The sequence below is a fragment of the Opisthorchis viverrini genome, assembly GCF_000715545.1.
Source record: "Opisthorchis viverrini unplaced genomic scaffold opera_v5_152, whole genome shotgun sequence".
Classification (NCBI taxonomy): domain Eukaryota; kingdom Metazoa; phylum Platyhelminthes; class Trematoda; order Opisthorchiida; family Opisthorchiidae; genus Opisthorchis; species Opisthorchis viverrini.
The window spans coordinates 1,094,228-1,118,781 of NW_008751808.1; the positions used below are offsets into that span (position 1 = coordinate 1,094,228).

A 24,554-nucleotide genomic window follows, 5' to 3' on the forward strand; every position below is an offset into this window, starting at 1 on the left:
CCAAATAGCCCGCATAACCTTTTGTTTAACTGATTGCCCGAGAAAACCGCAAAGTCAATGCTAATCTGGACTGTATATTGAAATAGATTTACTCGCTTCCGCAGAATGCAGTGGACACATGGTTACACCGAACGTAGGGAGACGACGGAGATGGCTTTTTAGTTGCTATCACAGTGCGTTGGCTAAAGTGCTAGCTATCAAACGTTTACTACAAAAAAATTTTGCATTATTTTTTCATAAGGGTTGCCATTAGTGTGTAGGAGTAGTCAGTGAGCCTGCAATCACAGAAACTCTTTTGAAAACCCGGCACAATAGCATGCAGTGTTTGTGGCGTATCTAAAACTAGTGAGATCACTAATCCCAATTTTTAAAGGGGTAACCTGGTCTGAAATTGCTTCAATGTAAAGCTGCGTGGTGCATTTAGAGTTGAGCGTTGCGACAGAAAACCTCTCTAAAATATTTAACCAACAATTTGCTGAAAACAAAATTCAACGTTTTTCCACAAAGCAACGAAAATAAATAGACGCATGCTGACCACTCTGACGTGTACACGTTGCATTGGCAGGCTGCAGTCTGCAAAAGCGAGTAGTGAATTTCTGGGTCGTCAACCATAACGGGCCGTCAAGTTGCGTGATGAACATACCGTGGGTCCGCAGATGGGATCTAACATTTAGCTAAGAGGACCAAAAGCCGAGAGGTAGGAAGATTTTTGTGCGGGCATTCGTGAACAGCTGATGAAGACCCGCTTCTACACATGCTCGCACCCAGTTGCCTTTCGCCTGCCAGAACCACAAACAAAGCATATTGACAAGCGTTGTATAAAAAGCTGTGCATGCTACACAACTTCTTTGAATGTCTAAAATCAACCGGTCTCTTCAACCAATTTCTAAGTAATAAGCGTATTTGAGAAATGAACGAGCCGGTCATTGAACTGTAATCAGCAAATGAATATTTTATCGTCTCATCTGGCTTACTCATATCTGTGCAAAGCGAGTTTAAATAATGTAGAACAGCTTCACTCTGATTCGGTTTCACCGGGTGCAATGCGATGGAATAACTCATGGCTAACGCAGTTGCATTTCCACAGTATAGCTTTCACAAACTGAATGTACTCGAGTGGCCTTTGAAAGCGGCTTTCATTGCTTTTATCCTAGGTCACAATTTACCCACAATAAAAGTTACCAATTGTCATGAGTGCAGTGTTATGTTCTTCAAGTTTTGGCCGACATTTTGCCTTCTTATAAGAATCAACTCCGTAATATCCATAGTCCAGTTTATCCTTCATCAAAGATGGTATATATCGTGATTTTAGTGTTCTGAACATTTTATGTTGGAAAATGTATAAACACCCCCATCGCTTACTTGCGTGAGCTGAGTCTGCCATGCAGGGATGGCGAAATCTGGTGTGAGCCAGTGTGTGAGCATATCACCCTCGGATTGCAGGTTTTTCAGACATCAGCATTTAATAGGTAGTGGGCCACCAACGATACATAGTCTGGACAGTTTTTTACATAAAGCCCCCTCCCCACTAACCAGGTGGAATGCGCCTACGCAAGACCAAACCACCCACGGAGTTTTAATACTTTTCAAACCTGTTCCCTGAGCACGTTTAAAGCGCTTGAATTGCGTTGTACGGTGACATTTCATTCGACTTTTCAAGTTCCTCAGACATCAGATTATGCTCGAAGGGTGCTGACCGAAAGGCCAGTTGCGTGAGTCTGTTGCACAGAACAGACTTCAGCGGCCAGATAACCTATCAAGGTAAAGTAAGTCAGGCTTCACAGTTTGTTAGCGTTGCTTGGTTATCTATACTCGCGAGCCCTCTCGCTTGCGAAGACCTTTGACTTATTTGGTTTTTTCAACATATCGATAAACAACCTGGGTTAAAATTAACGTAAAACGACACCCAATCTATCCTGCTTTGAACCAGTATCCCGATCTTCACAGTGGAGGAGACAACAAAGTTCGCGCAGTCCGGGCTCATCATTTTTAAACGAATTACCAAGGGAGTAGAAAATCTCACTCCACTTAGAAAGAGTAGACTACATTTGTTCGAAAATTAAACAGGGCGGTTTAGTTAAACGGATGCAGTGGTGGTGAGATAAAACATTGCTGGACCTATTTGGCGATCAAAGCAGTAGGAATGAGAATAAACAAGTCTAAAAACCAGAGGACAACCGAAGCGTTCAGATTCCCGTTTCTGAGTACAATGCAAGATTTAATCTTTATCCAAACAGGCCGTTTAAACCACATGGTCAGTCCGCATTCAGAGGGTACCGAAAAACAGCCACCAACCTGAAACAATACCTAACTGTCATAGCTGCAGTGCTTCCGTAAACGGATGACCAAGCACGCCGACCGTCCTTGTTAGTGTCATCTGCATGTAACAAAACAATTTACGCATCAACTAAATGGTGGCTTACGATCGTCTGCCCAAGAATTGAGTTTCAGCTGTGCGTCCGATCTGGTCGAATTAGGGTCTGACGGCCATATCCTTAGCTAGTACAAATTGTTTGTCTCTTTCAACAAAGTAGTTGCGTTTGAAGGGAAACATACTTGAAGAGTTAAAAGGAGGAAAACTGGTAGATACTCTATTACTATACTGACTTTTCAACACGTTTACACCGGTATTGATTGCATTGATCAACATATTTTTGAAGCAGCATGTTGTAAGTATATGATAAACACCGGATTCCGCACAGTCCTGATTCTGTATAACAAAAGTTACCTGGCTGTGCTGAATCTTATACACCTGTGAGTATGTTCAACCATTTTTGTAGTTCTCAGGCCACTAAGCTTTTGCAGCCTTTGCTGTTCACCCATGTTGCAACGAGGCTTACTTGAGGTGAACCGGTTAGACTGTCTGGTCGAGCGGTGGGTTAACAGCATTGTCAGCCACTCAGGTTTCAATTTCGAAGCAGCAACTTGGGTGGGTTAACAGCATTGTCAGCCACTCAGCAACTTAATCCACTCAAAGCAGTGGGAAGCATTGTCCTATACTGGCAAGCTGGGCATGGAAGTTTCTTTGGACAAGACAACCACGTGGACAGCCTAAAAAACATGACAACAGATATCATTCTGATCAGCTGGACTTGTGAGAATGTGTCCGTTGTTCGTATCGGTACTTCGTTGATGATGGCGTTGTGCACTGCATGGGCGTGGTAATTCAGCTTAAAGCGTCTGTCCATTGACACAGGTACTGCAAAAACTTGATCATTCAATCAACACGAAGCAAGCAAAAATCAACTAGAATTCACCATCCACAGCATTACTCAACACGGTGTCTGCGGTTCCCAGGAACACATCAGATGTTTATATGATGCGCTTTACATTGTGCGGGCGATCAGTATTCGCAAAATGGAAGTGAATTTTTGAAATTTACGGGGTGTCCTTGATGGACTAAAACAGAAAAGCAGTTGAGCTCAGGGTGCGAGTCCAAACATTTGAGCCCCATCTAAGAATCCCGGTGTTCCAGCGACGCTAGGAATTTATTCTACGAGATTTCTTTGCCGCCAGAGGTATGACTGCTTCACTGGACAATGGTGAGCAAAAAATTGAACCTAGAATAGGACGGTTGTTGGTTTGAGTACGTACGCAGCAATGTGCAACGTTTTGGTGCAAAAAAGTTTTATTCCACTAGCTAATGTTTTGCAGCTAAGGGCATTGTGTGGCCAATGGCCGCCATGGCGCGCAATTTCTTTGAGAACCGTGTGACGCAGTTGAAACTCGACTGTATCTGCTTGCACGTTTATCATATGACCTGACGTGTGCCTCTCCCTCTGTCTCCCTATTGCGGGTACCACGGCGGAGCCACCACGAGCCCCCGACAGGAAATATCCCGCTTGTACATCCCCCCTGATTGACCTCAACCCAGCTTTTGTACCCCCGACACGTCCGGTTTCGGTTGAATAGACATGTGTTGTCGCCATGCTCCGGTATTTTTTCCTGTGTCACCCAACCTGCGCGAATGTGTGCCATGTGGATTCATTGATATCAATCTGTATATCTCCACATTTCAGAGCCGACATGTGCCGTCAATATATCCTCTCGAACGTCAAATACCGCTGACTTCCTGACGTCCCACGCCACAACCGCTAAGGTCAACTAAAAGCGAAGTGACTCATCACTATCTGCGGAAACTCAAGTGGCATTCATATTGCGTGATTTTTGGGGTCCCAGTGTTTGTGGGCTGTTCTTCAGGCTCATGCTCGTTGGCATCAAAACAACGTACACTTTTCATTCGAAATTTCGTTGTTTCTGGTCACACCGTTATGAAGACGGTGTGTGTTGTGTTCTATTTTTACTGTCTCCGGAACTGTGTTAAGAGCATTTGTGAGTTAAGTCTAAGAAAGCAGGATTTTTTGGGCTATTTGTCAATCTCGAATAGTTTGGGTGCTCTGTGCACACAAAGGTTAGTACCGATTCTGTGGAAATTGTTCCTAGCTAATTAACACACTCAGATTTGTGAGAACTGTGAGGACCTTTCTTACCATGTTTGCTATCAATAGCATTTGGTTTCAGTCAAGCATGGCCGGCATACAATCCAAATAAAATGTCAGAGAGTAATTTCTTTCGCTGGCTTTTCAGTGGTATTTTTTGTAACATTCGGCTAGATTAGCTTACACTGGTCCGTTCAGTGCATCATTGAAGTTATTATTAAAGCACTATGGTGCCTTGAAGAACAGTAGGTATGATGGAATTGGCGAATGTCTATACGCGAGCTGACCAAATCTTCGCATGCGTGCGGCAACCTCGTTTAGTGCGGGTAGAGCACAAACAGCTGGAGCTTCTCACCTCAATGCGTTGCGTTTATATTCAGTATACAAGCAGAAATGCCGTATGGTGGTTGTGTGTATATTCCGAAGCATGTAAAAATTAAAGACCAACAGCTCATATTAAAAACAAGGTTTTAAAAGAAGGATTACGAATCACTTGAGACAAAACACAAGAAGTCTATCAGAAGTCATTTATTCAAACTCTGATAGTAATTATGCTTGATTTGCAGTTTCACAGATACAGACATAGGCTTCTTTGCACCCAAACTCTGATTCAATTTTCCACATAACACAAGTCAGTGTTACCGGTGAGAAGTTGGACTAAAACTTGTTGATAGGGGAATACAGTTAAAAATTAAAAATCTAAATTAAAACAATCAACACGGTCATTTGAGCAAACTCTCACTGGTTGAAAATATCTGGGTTTATTGATCTTTGAAGGGGGTAAAACAGCTGTTGCTGAATCAAAAATAAACCCAACCATGTAGCAAAATATAATGACTTGTGAGCGAAACTCAAATCGTTATCGTAGGGTCAAGTCCCTGGGTATCAGGAGCGGTCTGACCTCAAGTAACGTTCCAGTGCAAGAACCGGTGAGTCTGTGGCCATCGTCAAAATGAAGCTTCCCAAATAACTGGGACAAATAACTGAGAAGAAGGTGAAGACCTGGATAGAGGGAAGGACAAAAAGACTTGTGCAAAGCTGGAAAAAAACAGTGACATTGATTGTGCAAATGTTGAAAAAAAGACGGAACACGTTTCTAGCCTTGTCAGGCAAACCACAAGAGAGTTTTCTACAAACTTTAGGCGTTTCAGAAGAGAGGTTGGTATGCTCGGTCAGATAAGTGGGATACTAGGGAGAGAAGTTAAACAGAAAATGCTAGATATGTTTTTTGATCATCCAAAAGAGACTAAGCCAATATATTTTGAAAAGCCAGAAAGCACCATCAAACTATTTCATCCTTATTGCAGATCAACAGCAGTGCGCATTTCACGAAAATCCAGCGAGACTCAAGCTCGCAACATCCCGACTACAAGTGTGAATTCTTAACCGCTCAGCCACAAGTGGTTGATAATCAGCGTGATAAACTCGTACATAGAGATGGGATATAGCGCCGCTAAGCCCTCAATCACGGGATCCACACACGTGGACAAAAGTGCTTACTTCTTGCTTGAGTAGCGACTCCTCACACGGGGTTCGCGGGTCCGAATAACTCTCTACTTTTTTAGGATGCGCACTGCCGATGATTCCCCATAAGGATTGAACAGCTGTATAATGCTTCTCGGCTTTCCAGCACAGGACGAAATATCCACCAGTAACTCACAGTGCCAAAAGTTGCAGTGTATAGAGGTCGGTCCCATCAACGGATCGCGGGAGAACTTGCTGATTTCAGGCTTCTTTCACTATGGTGTCTGGTTTAGATCAAATATAAGTTCTACTTTGAATCGCTCCGGTTCGACTGCTGCAGTATCGGATAAGTCGTCGTTGACAGCCAGAAGAAAGTCGCCGGTTTGCAGTGCTTGGTGCGATTCAAAGTCGAAATCCCTCCCTTTCAAGGGACTCACTGATGACAATGACCACAAGGACAAGAATCGCAAAAACCCGGGGACTCGACGCATGGTGTCTGCTGAGGCCCGGTCCTTATGACTAAATCCTAGTCACTCCGCCGCGCCCTCTAACAGCCAGGCTCAAAAGCTAAACAGCTTTTAGTCAACCGAAAGCGGCAGTGACTTAGTGACATACCAAGCTTAAACTAAATCTGCGATAAGTATTTTACAGGAATTTGCGGCAAAAGTTTGTTTTTCAACAAAAGAGACCCAACCTTCTATCAAGGATCTCTTACAAGAACGAACCAGATATTTCCAGGGGTGTTAACTCTTTGTGATAGAAACGGTGTAGTAATACGCATCAAGTAAGCGAAAGTTCCACCTTTTTTGCAGCCTGTCTTAGATTTTTTTGCAATTATTCCAGTCATTTACCATTGACAAAGCGCCGGAAGACATGTCATCTGGGGTCTGCTGTCATCCAATCAGTACCCAGTGCGGACATTACGATTAACGTCAAGATTGTACTTACAAACACAACAGTAATAAAACACACTCGGGCTTCTCTCCGCTGCTCTTTTCCAATTGCAAGTGGTGATATATTCCACCAAATAATGTCTACAAACTACTTCATCATCGCATCCAACATCGTCTCATGATTCTGTTTCAGAAGTCTCATTAAGCAGGAATCATGGCTTGCGTTGAAGCGTTTTGCAGCAACTTCAGTTGTCTGAAACAAGTTAGTGTAGCCTGACTTTAAAGGTTCAGCTTTTCAATCAGACTAGCCTTTGCTGGAATATATGTATTTGTAAGTTAAATTCTTGTTGACAAGAGATTGAAACCGAGCCTCATTTGTATGCTTTTTAAGGTGCTCTTCAAAAGAACAAGCTTAACAAAAGCCGTCTCATAGTTTTCCAACTGAGCACGATGTTGCATTTAAGTAGAGCATAAAGTTGAAAAAAAACTCGGGGTTTGCACCTACCTGATAAGCTCGAAGAAGAGTGGAAATGGTAGTGAATTGCCGGAGGATTTTCAACAACTTCGCAAGTAGTGTTTTCCGCCAAGAACACAAGCTAGAATACAGCTAACTGGCCCGCCTAATTGCTGTTTTTTATACGGCTTTCGGCAACAGTGAAGTTTTACTCGTTCTGAACCGAAATTGTGGAATGGCTCAAGCCATAAAGTGCTCCTAGTTGGTGAGCCGGCTTTGGTTTGAAGGAAAAACATCTAGTAAAAGGTTAGTGGATGTTTCCGGCCAATATTTAGCTGTTGGTACAAAATCATCGTCATGCCAAATGAGTAGACAGTCGGGTTGGCCAAATCTTAATTCACACAAAGAGCCAATCAACAAGCGCCTTTTCAAAAGCATACTAGATCAATGCTAGATTTCTTTTAGAAGCGCTGTTGGTTTGTAGGTGACAAAGTTTGATTTATGATCAACCAGGTTTTGGACCCCACTGCACTGGCTCAAGATATTTCGGCTAAGGATTTCTTGGTCCGCAAGTGTTTCAGCAAAGGGGTATCACGTATATTTAGTCGAGTTTTGACTTGAACGAATTATGTCATTAAGCGCTCACTGCTAAGTTGGTCTTAGGCAATGAGCGCTGTTTCTGGAATAATGACTGCATATGTTCCCAATATGTCTGAAATAATAAATGCCCCCATCCACTGCGGTCGAAATCCACTCCGGCCAACCTTGACTCATAGCCACCGAAATTGGCAGACGCATTAAAACTTACCCAGGTTTGTGTATCAATCATCATAGGTAGCTTTGCTCCACCGTACTTGTAGCTGAGGACAATGAGATGAAACAAGTAAGCACCATAGGTGAGTCTTGCGGGTAGGCGGAAGGCGGACCAAGAGAAAAACAGGCGTACCGGTTCTGCGTGTATGGGGAAAGCAACAGAAAGAATGCAGTATAAAATTATGGTGATTCTTCTGACCATTGTACATTAGTACTTTCTTTGTGACTTATCATTACTCAAATTGCCCTCACTAAATCTCAGCTTATTCCCCTTCTCTTCATACCGAATAACTTTTGTTTAAATGAACGCAAAGAAATATGGATGCATACACACAATACAAATTCCGTACTTCGTGAAAGGCGTGTTCCCTTCTTGCTGTGTCGAGTTACGCTGTCAGTGACTTAACGAGCATTGATCTACCTTTCAGACTACGACGGAATAGAAAGTATCTAGGAATATATTAAGGAAGATTCCAGGAAGAAGATCGATTTGGATTTATTGTGGTGGTAATAACTAACTGTACCGACGAACTGTGAGTTGTATCACCTCGTCTAATTTTACTCACTTGATTTAACTACTTTGAACTGGTATTTGCTAGCGTTATCCACTACAAACGCAACCGGGGAGGAAAGATACCACGAAAGAAGTGAAGGCTTTCTGATAAGCAGACTAGGAATAAGAAGTGATCGTGTCAAGGATAGCTTTGTTTTTTATTTTGATTCCATAGAGCCACCGTTGGCCTGCTCTAATCCTAAGCGAGAATAACAGACAGCACTCAATCTAACCCCACTGTCTTTTGATAGTTGGTTTTTATTCGAGTCAATGGGGATAACACAGAAAGTTCAGGGATGGACATCAGTTGATATATGAGAGGCAGGGATTTCGGAAATCTTGAATACAAGCCAAAGTGCACACTGCAAACGGAAAGGTAGGATCGTTAAACAGGATTTGAACCCACAAGCTCTCGCCTAACTGTCAAGTGCTCCATCAACTGAACCAACACTGGCGCTGTCCATCGTCGCACGTGTGCACTAAAGTCCAGAGTGATTTACCAAATCCCTTCTTGGCAAATTAACAGCCGATGTCTATCAGTACCAAAGGGAGCCCCCGTTTACATTTTATGATGGACCAGGCGCTTACAGCACCAGTATTTCCAAAGTAACTCGGTCTTGAATTGAGATATGATAAACTAGGGACGTGGCACGTATCCGCTGTAGCCAGTTTGGTACAGTATTCGTCTTGCGAGCGGAAGGTTTCGGGTTAGAGTTCCGTCCAAGAACTCTGTCTTTTCGTGTACGTTGACTGGTATTCAAGTAATAATAAAGGGCCTTTTAGTTCACCTTCATCAACCGATTTCACCTCTCACTGCTAAATCTACTCAAATCTGCCACGCTCAGCGTTGGGGAATATGGCACTACTGTAACCTTTGCTTAATTGAGACATGAAATCCGAAAGTGAAGTCTCACATTTGACTAGACCGTCATGCATCCACTTGAATGTCGATTCCCCTTTAGGCATTATAATGAAGCATGCGAAAATATTCGATACCGTTTACCAGGACTGAGTTTCCGCTACAACTTAGTTGGAGGACGCGGGAGTCATAATCGAGCTGGTCAACAGTTCGAACAGCTCATCTTGCCGTTTTCGCGGGTAAACTGACACAAAATAGAACGCCCTTGACAAACCTTCACTCAGCAGAGTAGTAGACACCTTGGCAGCATTCTTTGTTGGTTCGAACCATGGGACGATAGATTTTCGCACCGCTACTTCAGGCACTCAATTCGTTAATTACTGCCGTATGGCAGCCTGATTTGTATGAAGACATAACTTAACAAGATAAATGTTGACATTTTCCGGGAGAGCAGTTTCGCAGAGAAGTCTAACTATTAGGCTGAAATCGCTCACTTTTAGAGGATGACTGATGATCAATCTTAGGTCAACTGGGTAGGGCATCGCAAATCGGAAGATCGGTTTCAGTGAAGGAAGGATGGATAGCCTCGCTGAACTTGTCAGCAAAAAGAAACGGAGTACGTATGAATAATGTTGTCTCGGCAGCAAGATATCCTTGTTGGATCAATACCCCTTTGAAATCAACCCAACCTGGATCCACTCCTGCGAATTCTTCGGAGGTTCCTCCTTCCAACATAATATGGCTCTTATGTCCCTTGTGACTTTAAAACAGGCATTTTCTTTAGAATATACAAACACAGTTCTTTTCAGAGAATACCAAAATTTTGCTACTCAGTTAGTCAATCTTTAGTCTGAAAAATCTCGGCTGACCAGCCAAGTTTAACGCAAACTGTGGTTGACCTGCTTAGGCTTAAATTTTGAAATAAGATGTATAAGACAATCCCACCAGTGACTAAATGTGTATTTTTAAGGACAGTGTGTACGTGAATGCAACACATTCTCTGGGTTTCTGGTGAACACCTTAAATCTCCACTACTCGTGACTAGTGGGGACTGTTCGTATGTACAAAGTTCCTGATAAGTGCTGTTCTAGCTCACTCTGCCATTGAAATATATTGTGTTCTTGTCCGTCCTGAAGATGCATGGACTGGACTAAGTAACACGAATTTTAAGTAGTATAACACTTCGCCTTAGACTCCATACCACCCATTTTATGTGATTTGTGGTTGGCTATCCTGACGTCAGTCCTTGACGATGATTCGCCTATGCATACTCTGATCCAATTGGTTTTTCTCCTCCAGAAAATATATCATCTATTGGTCGAGTTCTATCAACGCACCTGACTAATGTGTGGCAGTTATAATACGTTGTTCTCCATCCTTAGGAAAGATTTATTTTTGACATCGTATTCCAGCCTAAGTCAGAAGGAATATATTACGGTTGTCACCGTCGGAAAAACAATCTCCGCAAAAAGACCGTTTCCCATGGAAGATGCCTTCATTGAGGCATATTTTTATGGTGAATCTTTGCCGGCCAAGTGACTACCTCCGGTGGCTTCCTTAACGAACCGAAACAAGATCGGAAATTTCCACCTGAAAGACACAAGCCCTAATACAGGTTTAACGAACGAAAATAGCAAGGGATGTCTTTAGTGGAAAGGCCTCCTTGTTTTTTTTCTTTGGTCACCACGAAAAGAACAGCTTACCAGCCCAGTCGGTAGCACAAAGGTAGACCACGATAGCCACACCGAGAATGAAAACCGGTCTGGACAAAGAAACATAGGCGATTTCTGTTCCCAGGTCCCATATTGGCACCATATGCTTGGTCATTTCGTGTGGTCCATACATGATCGGCAGAATAAGCAGAGCGGCAATCGACAGTCCGACAATCGGGACCAAAAATATATTCCGGACAGTGCGACGCTGTACAAGGAAGAGGTAGAAAGAAAGATATATTCGGGAAGTATGTATGGAGCAACTTGGAGGACTCAGACGGATTCAAAGAACAGAATATTGACAATGACAGTAAGGATAAGGTGGTAAGCAGCCAAATGTCTCTTTAAGGTTTCGCACATAGCTGTCAAGTGACTAGTGTTTAGCGCTGGTAATTTTCCAGCTCACAAAGATCTGTTAGATGCTGCTTCAAACAAATATGCAGGGGTTGGTATCCACCCGTTCCAAGTCATCGGGTGAAAGGATCCTTGCTTAACTGGATATTCGTTGATTGTCGTCTCTGCACGGTTTGTCTGGCAACGTCTGTGAAGGAGTATCACAAGTGAGGAAATCGACCGATATCTGTTAATCGTGTCTGCTTTAGCCTCAATTGGCGCTGTAAAAAACAGGTTTAACGACGTCCTAAATGCCATGTTGCGGTAAGCTAAAGGCTCAGATACCGTTATTGTCACCGGAGAGCTGAGTGCACAAGTAGGCAGTCTAAGCATATCTGGGACTCAATTAGGGGGTGGACCCAGTACGTACAGATAATGGTGAACGACTGCCTCAGCTGTGTGCAGACCGCAGGCTGTTTTTATGCAGCACTAACTTCTGGTGGCTGATCGGATGGCCGTTTGATCTGTTCGCCGAGCTTGGCGATTGGCTTGCAAGCGTTTCGTCCCCAGTCGAGGAGACATCGTCAGTGCGCAGTTGAATCGGTGCTTCCTCCGTGCCTAGCTGCGTTTATGTAGTTTTTTGTAGAGTATTCAATATCCTGTCATGTGATTGGCTAGTCGATATATGCCTTCTGTTGTATCATGGTAGGATCGATCGTGATTTTGTTTTGCGTTGTGGTCAATGTGTCTCTTATTACATTGGTTTGTTGGATGGCTGTTTAGGGGTGTTCCGGGTCTGTTTGCAATTGGTCCGGTCCCGGTTTCTGTTTCGTTGTGGTCTTCCTTCCTTGATNGGGTCTGTTTGCAATTGGTCCATTCCCGGCTTGTGTTTCGTTGTGGTCTTCCTCCCTTGATTCTGCTTAGTTGTGAAGGTGTCTTCTATTTTTGTTAGTTTCCTTGCTTCAGCCTGATTGTTTGCTCCTTTTCTCTTTGTCCGCCTCTGCGTTCTTTTGTTTGCAGTGGCCCATAGACTGGATCAATTTCGATGTGTTTGTTGAGAGCTTTTTCAGTGGAGTGCCATGCTTCTATGAATTCACGTTCCTTCTTTGTTCTCGCTTGAGCCAATATGTGAACGGTGCTCCAGTTGAACTTGTGTCCATCTTGATCTTCGTGTACGGAGACGAGTGAAAATTGGTCGTGCCTTTTGGTTGCAAGTTTGTGTTCATGTATCTTGGTAGAAAGCTTTCTTTCTGTTTGTCCCACGTAGTGTTTGTCACAATCTCCGCACTGGATCTTGTACACGACGTTGGTCCTCAACATTGGGTTCAATCATCCCTTTGGGTTTGGGACCAATGATCGACTGCCGCCCGTTTTGAAGCACATTTGTGGAGTCCGACAGGAGTTGGTTCTCCCTTCGTTTTCAGGACCGCTTAATGTGCGAAAAAATAACCTGGAAACTGGGAGAGTGGCAGATCCTGATGTTAGACGATTCCACCAGAATCGTCTCCCAGAGTCACTTTCAAATAACCTACCATCAAATGTGAATTCATACTGGGACGAGATCACCACCTCTGTGCAGTGTTGGGAATGTTGCCAATGGTATGGCACCACCATGCGCACCCAAGCACTGAATATCATGCCCAACCTGCTTAAGTCTCCTAGAGATATCCCAGCCGGTCCCTGACATAACCTGATGCGACCAATTATCAGACGTCAAGTAAAAGTGAGCGTGTGGGTCGACCGCCAATTGTGGTGGAAAAAAAGCCTGGAAAACGGAAGAGGTCCAAAGAACAGGGAACGCCAGAACATTACTTCAGTTGATCCGCGTAACCGGCCCCAGGAAACCACCTCTGGTGTTAGAGATGGCACACTGCATGAATCTGCAAAGTTCGGGTCACGTTTGCTAATTTTGGACATCTATGGCGGCGAAGCGTGTATACCTGGATCTCGAGGGACGTGTGAATCAGGCTACAGTGCGGACTGCTTTTTATGCGGTGAGACTTGGCCTGTTCGAGCAGCGGAACTGAGAAGTCTTCAGGTGTTCAACAATTGCTGTCTCAGGACCATAGCTGATGTAGGTTAGTGTCGGAAATTTCTCAACGAGTTAGAAATCAAGTTTTCGGTTGTGCAACGGGGATTTCCATTAAAGAATGTGTCTTTCTTTTGTATTGCGCACGACGAACCATCGTTTGCCGAAGAGAGTGATGTTTTCCATGCTCAAATCAGAGTGGCGTAAGCAGAGAGGTGGCTAACCCTGGACTTGTCAGAGGAGTATGAAGGCGATTACGGAATGCTTGGGTGCTACATGCCCTCCAAGATGGGGACTGCGATACTCTCACTGTGCCTGGTTAGACACGCTGCTAGATATGGCTGCCGACCGATGTCATTGGCGTTCTTGTTATCAGTTGCTATCCAGATAGCCTGAGTGAATGTCTGGAGGTGTAGGCACCTTGGAATGACTGTAATAAGCTAGCACTAAGTCCATTCCCTATCCACCTTCACCCTGGTCTTCACAATAAAACTTTCAAATAAATCATGGTAGTACAGCAGCGAAGCATCAATGCTAAACACTAATTTCAGTCTGTCAATGATGCCTGATGCAAGAAGTTATTCACACTCTTGAACAAACCATCTGAGAATCTATGAGAAAAAACCTGCTGGATTTTATAAAGCGAGGAACGATTTTTGATTTCTACCTCTGAGTTAGTAACATCAAGTTAACACAAAATAGAGTTACCCAGATATACACAGAGCCTGAAAAAGCATTATTCTGAGCTGGACTGATCAGCGACAGACTGGAATGAAATAACCCAAGGTCATAAAAGTGTGAATTTCTTCGTGTTTGCTTTTGGCCCACATCATGGTACTTTGCCAGCTCTGCCAATTTCGAAGATCCGATGCACCCGTAATAGTTTAAGCGGATACAATATGTGCCTAGAGGTCCTCTCGACGGCACGTTTAGTTAACCAAGACAGATGTTAACTGTTGGGGGAGTAAAATCTCCCGAGTTTGATACACAGCCCTAAAGAAAACCAAAGTAATAAAACTCGTGGCCTCCTTCGCTCAAGTCGGTTCAGGAGATGTCGAGTTTCGGGACTACGGCCTATGAACTAGAAGGTCCCAAAGTATTAGTACGTCAAATTTCAGAAAACAGGCTGGCAGAGACAACAAAGTGGAAGTGCGAACGGTCTTGCTTATGGACAATGAACAGTAGATGTGGTGTGTGATGGGACGGAACAAAATCATACTGACACGCGACTCTTGTGAGTGCTTGGTCCCGTGTCTTATGAGGAAAAGGGACCACAGTAACCAAGTGCATTCACTAATGAAAAACACTTATGTTACTCAAAACTCTGAATCAAAGAAGTCATTGTAGTTTGAAGACAAACGTTCTGAGCTGTCCAATGACACTTTCGATTGAAATTGTACTCCAGAGGGATGGGACCACACTCTTACCCAAAGAAAAAAAGGATTTACTCTGGGATAAACCTTTCAATTGTAATCCCTCCTTGGTCAGAAATTCCACCCGTTAGAAGGTCCAGAGGATGTATTGCACATTTAATGGGCTGCCTGTCCACGGGACCCGACTCTTAAGGCTTTGTAATTCAGGAATTTCCATCAAAGCGTACGGTCTTTTCAGTAAAACGTTTACGTGTATGAAATACTCCACTTTCCACTGCTAACGCAGCGCATATGCTTACAAGTTTGTACGGGAACTGTGGAGATAGCTAAGAGTATCCTCTAAGAAAGTGAATCGTGACAGCCTGTAAAATCCATGGTGCATGCGTTAGAATGGAAAAAATGACAGGACTAATTATGAAGTCCATAAAGTTACGAAGATGAAGGACAGGGATTCTGGAGACGAAGCAAATAGGCCGACTTATATGAACGTTATCACTCCGTGAAAGCGCCTTATCAGTCTAGAGCATTTGATCGCCGTGCCGACATCATAAGCAATTATGTAGGATACACCATCCAGAAGAGCAAACAATGTAGGTGCGTCGCAGGGCGGTAGATGCTGATGGGCACAGACATAGTAGATTTGCTTCGTATAGAGAACAGATGGGTCGTGAATCACCCATAAATTAGCGTCTGATTCAAATGTGGGATCGGGTCTAACAACCATACGTTTTTATGTAGATCCTTAAATGAGTGTTGAGTGGAGCGCTAAACTTTTAAAGGACGTCACGACGCCTGCCTCATACAGACAAAAATTGAGTTCTGGTATAGCAATTCAATGTATCGCAAACTGTCTGGATGTTAAAGAAGGCAAACTGCTATCTGGATTTTGCTTTCCCGGGGTCCTGAACACACAACATAGCAATAACTACTGAAGCAAGCGTGGCACAAAAGAGGAAGTAGTGGGCATGCGGACCATGGTTTAGGACAGCTGCAAATAAAGCATCGACAATGAAGAGATAAATATGTCTGAAACCACGGTTTCACCTCGAGCACCAAGACACAAAATGCCGCCAATACAATCATTAAGGAGTTCCTGTGTTGTAGGGCTCACGCAAGCTAAAAAGTTTATGAAATATGCGTGGAACGAATACCCAGAACAAGTAGAAGGATGATTACCGAGGTGGCAGAGAATATGCTATAGTGTGTCGGTTCGAGCTCTTCTTGGACTACCCTCTCCAGAGTGCAACGCTGCACCACCAACGTTTCTGGGAGGGAGAAAGATGGACATCCGCAAAGTTGAGAGCAAACTGACTGCCAGCTTTTTCCAATGGGGCCAGACAGACTGCGTTGAATATTATTGACAGTGTCGGTGGATGTAATCGCTTAACTCTTAACCTGGTTGTTTAGAAAGCAAAAAAAAACTTTTCTTGGAGACTGAAACAGTATCACAACTATCTCAGTCCTAAGCGTGGTCACACTGCAAGAGAAGTGGACAGTTGTCCAGTGAGTTTAGTTTGCGCACCTCATTAATTACGAAATAGCTTTACTCTTGGGAAGATACGTCAACATCTTGCGGACGACTGATGATTCGGCCTGACACAATGGTCAGGAGTTCAGATTTGTAGTCTGGAGGCCGCAAGTTCGAGACTCCCCAGAATTTCTTGAGATGCGCACTGCTAATGATCCCCATAAGAATGAAACAGCTGTGTAGTGCTTTGGGCTTTTTAGCATAGACTGGTTTCACTTTATGGGGCAAAATCTGCACCAAACGTTCCAGGTCTCCTCACTCTACCAACAATTTATACGTAGCCCAGAGGGTGAATAGAATTCACCCAATAAGTGAAATTTCCATCTGAGAAGTCCTTACTCATGGTGCCAGTCAGTACGACACCATCTGATTAAAGGGTGTGGTTAAAATATTATGGGTAATGTATTCCGTCTTAGTGAAAATTGATTACACTGCTCGCTGGAGATAGAAAAGTCAAGTATTCAACCGCTGGTCGCGGGTTCGAGACCCCTTACTGGAGTTTCATGAGATGTGCACTTTTGGTGATTCCCAACAGGGATGAAGTATCTGTAATATACTTCTTGTTTTTTAAACACAGATTGACTCCACTGACAGGATTAACTCTCTGTTTTGGCGAGATGGTTCATGTGGCTAGAGAGCGAATTTATTGACCGGAAGGTCCGTGGTCCGAACCCGACCTCTGCCTCTCGACTACCCCTGTCTGGGCTTGGACAATCTGGGAGTATCCCAGCCCTCGTGCAGCCTTCGAAGGGCATGGCAGTTAGGCACCGAAAGGGCGTGACATGTGAACTATTTTTAGCTCTCCATTAAAATCGCCAGCTGAAACTTGCCGAAAATATGCATCTTCACTGAACTCTCAGGTCTTAAATGGAGATATTCGACAAGTTGCAAGGTTAGCTATCAAAATGCAGTCAAAGGAACCAGAAAGGGTTGGATAAAATTAAGGAATATAGCCGGACTTTAGGAATAATGAGCCTGTGAAATAAATGCCAGAAGTCCTATGGGTCAAGTAGCATGCCACCACCTGAAAGTAGTTGGTTAATTGTTCGATAATTTGCTTTACAAATTTCTCGTAGCCTGTGACGGGGTAACAGGCGAACGAGCGATACCTTATTCGAACTTCTTTGTTACCGTATATCTACTGAGTTTTAGACGTTTATTTCAGCAAGCAAATCTCTCCACTGGTTCGGAAGTCCGCAGAAACTTCGACCATACACCAGGCCATGATATCATCCAAGTAACGTGGGCCTGAATCAAAACGGAGCCAGTTTATACTCGGTACGCCGACGTGCGTGATTGTACAGAGCCATGTTCCTTCAAGTGTACCTTTTTTTCTAAAACAAGCGTGCAAGTAACGTAAGCCCGCTGATTACAGAGTAGTTAGAACGGACAAGCTTACATGGTACAAGTAAGTTTCTTAGAATGCACAAAATCATCACCAGAATTCGCAAAATTCTGGCCGTTTGTAGAGCTATTTGGACTGTTTTCGAGAAATACACTCACATTTGCAAATCAATTTGGTTTTCACGAGAGACTCAACTGAACCTCTCATTTTCATGATATTCTATAACTAAATGTGCTGCAACAGGCCACCTGATGTTTCAGTTGGCACGATATTCAAGTAGAACATAAGGTTGGCGGATACCTGCGCATACCTGGTGAGTCACGAAAATGGCGAAACCAGTCGTTGGCTGTCGAAGAGTTTTCAGCAACCTTCAGCCGAATCCTTTGTTTATGATATCTCTTGTGGGTTCAAGTAGAATATAAGGTTGACGGAATCTCGGGGAATGCACACAGCTGAGGAGCTCCAAGAAGAGCGAAACCGGTCGTAGGCTGTCGATGAGATTTCAGCAATCTTGTAGGTAGTTCACTTGGACTTTTGTTTGCCTTTTTCAGTCATTCGGTATTGAAAAAGTTTTTGCTATTGCCTAGTGGTTTCTGACGGTACACTAACGCGGTCCAGTAGGAAGATAACGCGTTCCAATCGACCCAGGGTTTGACGAGATGCAAACCATTGACGATTCAAACCAGGGACGAAATAACTAAATAGAGATTCGCAGTGTTTCTGCATAGACTAACTTCACTTGACTTCCCTTGCCTTCCCCTGCTGTCAAGCTGCAAGTCTTTTTCAAATTGCACTTATTCCACGAGAAAACTTTTGTTAAATTCCCTTCCAATGAAATTCGTTTTGAATCAGTTTCGGACAAAGTGTCGGAAGAATGGGTGAATAACTCAGTCACAAACGAGAGATTCAGTTGGATTCCAAATGAGTCCCTCGCAAAACCAAATTAGTTTGCAAATGAGTGTATTTTGCTGAACTCAGCAACTTCCTCGGATCTGTTCCATATCCTAATCAGGCTCACTAGCTTGACAGCGAATGTGCGGCTTCGCTATAGGGATCAAGCATTCCCATAGTGAGGCATCCGATGAGTCCCAACAGCAGTAAAAACGTCTGCTCCACTAAGCTTTTGGGATTTGTCCATTAGTTGCAAATCAGATTGCAGCGCACGAAATGTTTTAGGTGGACCTGATCTAGCAAGTTTGTCCAGTTTTTGAAGGCGTTACCCTACGAAGTCATGCAGGATACAGCGAACCAACTTCAATTATACTTTTACAGTATAAATACAGAACAATCGAATGTAAGGATTCCTAAAAGCCAGGTAAACTTTACGAAAACGTTATTTTTCGTCGTGTTAAGGCAAACAACTGAAATCCCAACTCAGCAACTTCCTCGGATCTGTTCCATATCCTAATCAGGCTCACTAGCTTGACAGCGAATGTGCGGCTTCGCTATAGGGATCAAGCATTCCCATAGTGAGGCATCCGATGAGTCCCAACAGCAGTAAAAACGTCTGCTCCACTAAGCTTTTGGGATTTGTCCATTAGTTGCAAATCAGATTGCAGCGCACGAAATGTTTTAGGTGGACCTGATCTAGCAAGTTTGTCCAATTTTTGAAGGCGTTACCCTACGAAGTCATGCAGGATACAGCGAACCAACTTCAATTTTACTTTCACAGTATAAATACAAAACAATCGAATGTAAGGATTCCCAAAAGTCAGGTAAACTTTACGAAAACGTTATTTTTTGTCGTGTTAAGGCAAACAACTGAAATCCCATGAGGGGATTTGTTAAACTTGACTGTCTTGTGTACAAGACTGAAGAAGCCCTAAGTCCGAAGTAAATTAGCCGTGATCCAGATACTAAAGACCTATGAAACGCAGGTTAAAGACCCTTACATAAGATGAACGCTGGGTTTTGCGTGCGCAAATAAATGTGGTAGACGTATGTGTGTGAATGTTGTTCTCCTCTTGAAAAAAATCACCTTTGCCGATAAAGAATCTGTCCGGGGCGCTGAATGTCTTATTAGTTGGCAATTCAAATTCACTCCAAGACAAGTAAGCTCCCCTACCTTCATGATGGGCACTTTTATGTTGCTCAGAAATAAGAAACAGGCACTTAGACAAGAAGTGTGATAAAATAAAGTTCCATTAAACTGTACTCACAATGCGAAGTGTGGGATATTTCAGGAGGATCCATCCTAGAATCATTCCGATGGCATACGTGCCCCACCTTGTGTAAGGTGTGACATACACTCGATAAAACTCCGTACTGGAAAAAACCGCAAAATGGGTGGTAGGTGGTTGAAAACCGACTGTAGAGGTCAATTTTTATAGCATAAAATATAAAATTTGAAACAAATACGGCATTACAACAAGTTGAACAACTCATTTTAGCATCAACATTTGCGATTCTGCATAATTTGTATGCCGAGGCTGGCAGTGACTATTTTTAGAGGCGGACTGTCTTAAAAATTGAAAAAAATCACTGTCATCGATTTACCGTAGTTCCTTCCTGATGTGTGCTGAAAATCATCATCCGGTTATCTTGTTCCGAGTTTGGCTGTGACCCCCATGCAATAAGTGTGAAGGACTCAAAGACGTTTCAATCACTCTATACATACAGACCGAGTTTCAAACAACATAGGAGAGCCCACGATGTTCTTAAGTCTACCTCTAGGCCGACGAGCCCAGTTATCTTCCATGCATAAAACATCCTGGGACCTGAATTCGTATGAAACGTGGTCGATTGCATCACTACCGGTGAATGGAAGAAGGCCCTCGCTGCGAAGTTATTCATTGGAAATTGCCAACTGACCGGTTACAAACTATTGGACAAGGAAGGAAAACTCTCATTTGCATCTTATTTACAAAAGTGGACATCCATCTTTTCCTGAACGCGACTTCTTGAACGTTCCTGGATATTCATTGACTCAAGTCATTCATTGCTCAAATCCAAGTAAATGTTACAAAGCGTCTCCACAAATTCCGCAACAGATCTCCCCTTTTCAAGAGACGCGAAGCGAAATTCCAAGAATAAAACATACTACTCGCATGCCTCCCACCAGTAGTACCACCGTTACACTCGTTCGGGATAAAAATTGCTTTTCTGTAGAAGAACTATGTTGCTGAAATCCTCCTTGAAAGAGTACTGAGGCTCGACCCCCTATGGAAACCACGCGTCCGTTATTCTTCCAGATGGTAACCGCAGTTAACTCTGTCCGGCTAGTTTAAGTGGAGAAGGCGGTCAAAAAGACTTGAATTAGTTGACCGATTGTAAAAGGTTTCACGGAAACTCGGCCAATAGCAAGATCCAGGAGGGTTTAACCAATCACACGTTTGTCTTTCTATCCACTCGTCACAGAAGTCATCCACCCACCTAACCCCGAAACGACTGGCAACAAAACGTCTTCCGGCAAGTAATCACTCTTTGACTAATTTTCACTTCAACTATTTTATTCAGAACAGGACAGAGGTCAGTCCAGCCTGATCAACAGGGTTTTCGCGAATAAAGCAATCGAACCGAAGACGGAAAACCTACACATTAGGCAACACAAAAACAGCACAACCAACTAGGAAACTCATCACATCACTCAAGTTCGAACACCTGTTCAGATGAGTCCAGCATGTGCTGGTGGAAGAATGGAAACTCTCTCGCCTCGCATGTCAGATTTCTGAAATTGACACTCCGGCACGGTCAAGGATATACGCTGCTGCTAAGCTCTAGTAAGAGAGAAATGCTTGAGTCAACTGCTTTCCGCTTCGGTGTGGACTCCAGAACGAGAAGAGAGTGGTGTGGACGTAAAAAGTGTTTCCACAAAACTAAGTTAAGCAGTCCGAAGTTGCAGTTTTTAAACAATGGAACTGCGTCCAAGTAACAGTCATAATCTTCATGGAAAACGCAAAATTTATTCAAAAACCGGTACAAAAATATTAACCCATTGGTAATTGATCAGGCAGCTGTCGGTATGCATACCGAGATATGCAATTGATTTGCAAATGTTTCGTCACCATTCGAGGAGACATTTTCAGTGCGCAATTGAGTGGGTAGTCCCTCTCTTCGTGCTCACGCTCATATAGTTTACAACGAGCTGCTTTGAGCTGTAACCAGACTGGCCATTGACAATTACCGCGCTTAGATTCTTATTGGTCCAATCGTTATCTGTGTAGCGTTGAGGTTTGTATTTCTTGATCTCTACGGGCACACTACTGTTGAAAATTTTGTCCATTATTCTCACTTCCGGTTGGTTCGTTTGTGACTCGTAATGCGTCATGGTCGACCTCTTTGTTGTTTGACGGTAACTCACTGTAACACATCTAAGTAGATTTGTGATAAAGCTGAAAAAGTACAAGCTCGCCACTCCGCTGAGGCGGAAATTACTGGAGCTCAATAAACTCACGTTCCTTGTTCAGTTAGTCTACCCAGATTATGGCAAGAGGGAGACGCTCTTACGCACAGTTTTACACATGAAGGGTTTATCATATAAGATAGTATTTCAGATAGTTCATTAGAATGGAACAGTAGGATGTTCGGCACTCACTTCGAAGAAAGGCAGTATAGCTCATCTTGCTTCCTTAATTTGACGTTGTTATGCGTAGTAGTAGAGATATTCTTAGTTGGGCTGTGTTGACCACCGCTTGCTCTGTCCTCAGAGTCTGTCTGTGAATCTGCCACTTCTGGTCACCATCAGACTGGATATCATCTGTTTGCGAACTGTCGATGTGAAGAAACGTTAGCAAGTCATTCGACAGACTCGATAGACGGATCAACAATCCGTTGCCTAGTGTTTTTTCAAATAGACCTCCTGACGCTGCGAAGCTAAAGGAAGTGCTGAGAGTTCGAACTAAACGCATTGGACAGAATCAAAAATGAGAGCACCAGTATATTCCATTGCGTTGCTTTAAGACTGGATGATTGATGATTGAAGTGCTCATTTAACGCGGTGAGTGCGTATGTGGCTCCTGAAGGCGTGAATTTGTGTTGTTGGTGGATACTCATCTTGAACGAGCTGTGCGTTGTTGTAAACTGGTTTGCTGCTGGTTTTAGCGATTTAGCGAGATGGTCCAAGTGGTTAGAGCACGAATTTTCTGACTCTCGACTTCCCCTGTCTAGGCTTGGGCAAACCGGCAGTATCCCAGCCCTCGTGCAACCTTCGGGTGGCATGACAGCTAGGCACCAAAAGGGTGCCACAGCTGAACGTTAAATATACTCCTGGCATTCAGGGAAACACTACAACCGTACTGGACTGAAGCCAAAATGTTGCGCGAACCATTCCTATGGAGCATTTCCTTATAAAGCATTCTTCTCGGTATATATCAAAGATACTGTTGGGACAGCGCATTTATACTCACTTCTCCAAATCGTATTCTGTTCAGGAAAAACTCAGTTTTGCATGACGCGACATTTTACGCACACATGTACACCCGACCTAACTCAGTTTCACTCATAGGTTTGTGCTCTTTATGAGAGTAAACTCACCAAGAAGAGATTGTCTCTGATCGCCTATGGAAGCTCTAATTCGGTGGTTTGGCACCTTCTACCACGATTTCTCTTGGAAATATACCATAAGGCGACATCATCAGTCAGTGAAGGATGTCACCCGGATTGGCGACAGATCAAGAATCACGTGCTCAACCATCAGATATTCTCCTAACAAAACTCCTAGATGGTCAGCGGCTGCATTTTCGAACAGACCTATTCATTTGGTACGCATTTCAAGGATTGGGCGGTAAGAATAACAAACACAATAAGAACAACAAACACAACGCGGATCCCATGAAAATATGGTTAAACTTACCTGTCATATGGAAGTATGCCAAAATTGTAAGCATAACTTATCCCCCCGTAAGCAGCAGTCCCTGATATTATCAGCGAAATTGCGAAAATGAGGCCAGCGAGTTGGTTCCTATAAAAAAAGTAAAAAAATCTGTGACCACAATGATGAATTTTGTTGAATGCTAATACCACTTGTTGAACTTTAAGGAAAAATACCACTCCTCCTAAAACGTCTAGATTTAGTAAAGAATGCATTTTGATTGGCTGTTTAGATTGTAGCCCGACAGGATCGTTGATTGGTCCATGATCGACAGGCAGAAGATTGATGCGGAAAAAACCATCATGCGCACGGACGATATCAGTTAGCGTCTTGAACTAATGCGAACAAAACTTTTGTTAGGACATGCATGCAAAGATGCTTGATCTTTACTTACCAAGCTGTCAAAGTGATGAAAATCGGAGCCAACACAAGGCTAAATTGCATATCATTAGCCAAGTACCATGTCCATCCAATGCACTGTAGGGTTAAACAAATGGATAAATTTTGTCGTTATGATGTAGATTCAAGCTATCACACCAAAGTAAAAGAGCTCACAGTTTCAGTGTAAGGCTGGAATTGTCAGGGTTAGAAAAGTTTACCGGCCGTTTCATAGTTTGGAGTACGTTTACAATTCAAAATCTGCGTCACAACGGCCCCTCCAGCAGCCCATTCAGTCCCCCATAATTTAGCAGTTAAGTAAACCGCAATAATAAAAATCTGCAAAAATAGAAACCAACAACCAGTAGAACCCTAGTTCACTACTCATATCAACTGCATTTCGGCAGTATATCTTCTAAAGAACTGCCAATATGAGATTCTGGATGGGCATCTATTGTTTGGAACTGAAACAGAAGATCTTGGCGAGCACTGGCCTGACAGTGTCTCAAGAATGCAAGCGTACAACGAAGGTCAGATTCCTGAATGTAACCTCAGAACGCCCGGAACCTACC

The 24,554-nt window shown here is 43.4% G+C and overlaps 2 protein-coding genes across 2 annotated transcripts in view; one reads left to right on the plus strand and one right to left on the minus strand.

The window, feature by feature from the left end:
• The window catches only part of T265_06951 (hypothetical protein), a gene marked incomplete at both ends in the record, with an annotated part of 19,989 nt that extends 6,785 nt beyond the window's left edge, over window positions 1-13,204 (plus strand). Inside the window, 2 exons of the mRNA XM_009172354.1 lie at window positions 1,669-1,766; window positions 12,788-13,204. Coding sequence (XP_009170618.1) covers window positions 1,669-1,766; window positions 12,788-13,204 — 515 coding nt within the window. The remainder of the gene's footprint in view (window positions 1-1,668; window positions 1,767-12,787) is intronic.
• Window positions 4,858-24,554, minus strand: part of T265_06950 (hypothetical protein) — a gene marked incomplete at both ends in the record, with an annotated part of 51,547 nt that continues 31,850 nt past the window's right edge. The window contains 6 exons of the mRNA XM_009172353.1: window positions 4,858-5,441; window positions 8,059-8,201; window positions 11,179-11,395; window positions 19,955-20,060; window positions 23,587-23,694; window positions 23,999-24,081. Of these exons, the coding sequence (XP_009170617.1) occupies window positions 5,325-5,441; window positions 8,059-8,201; window positions 11,179-11,395; window positions 19,955-20,060; window positions 23,587-23,694; window positions 23,999-24,081 (774 nt within the window). The remainder of the gene's footprint in view (window positions 5,442-8,058; window positions 8,202-11,178; window positions 11,396-19,954; window positions 20,061-23,586; window positions 23,695-23,998; window positions 24,082-24,554) is intronic.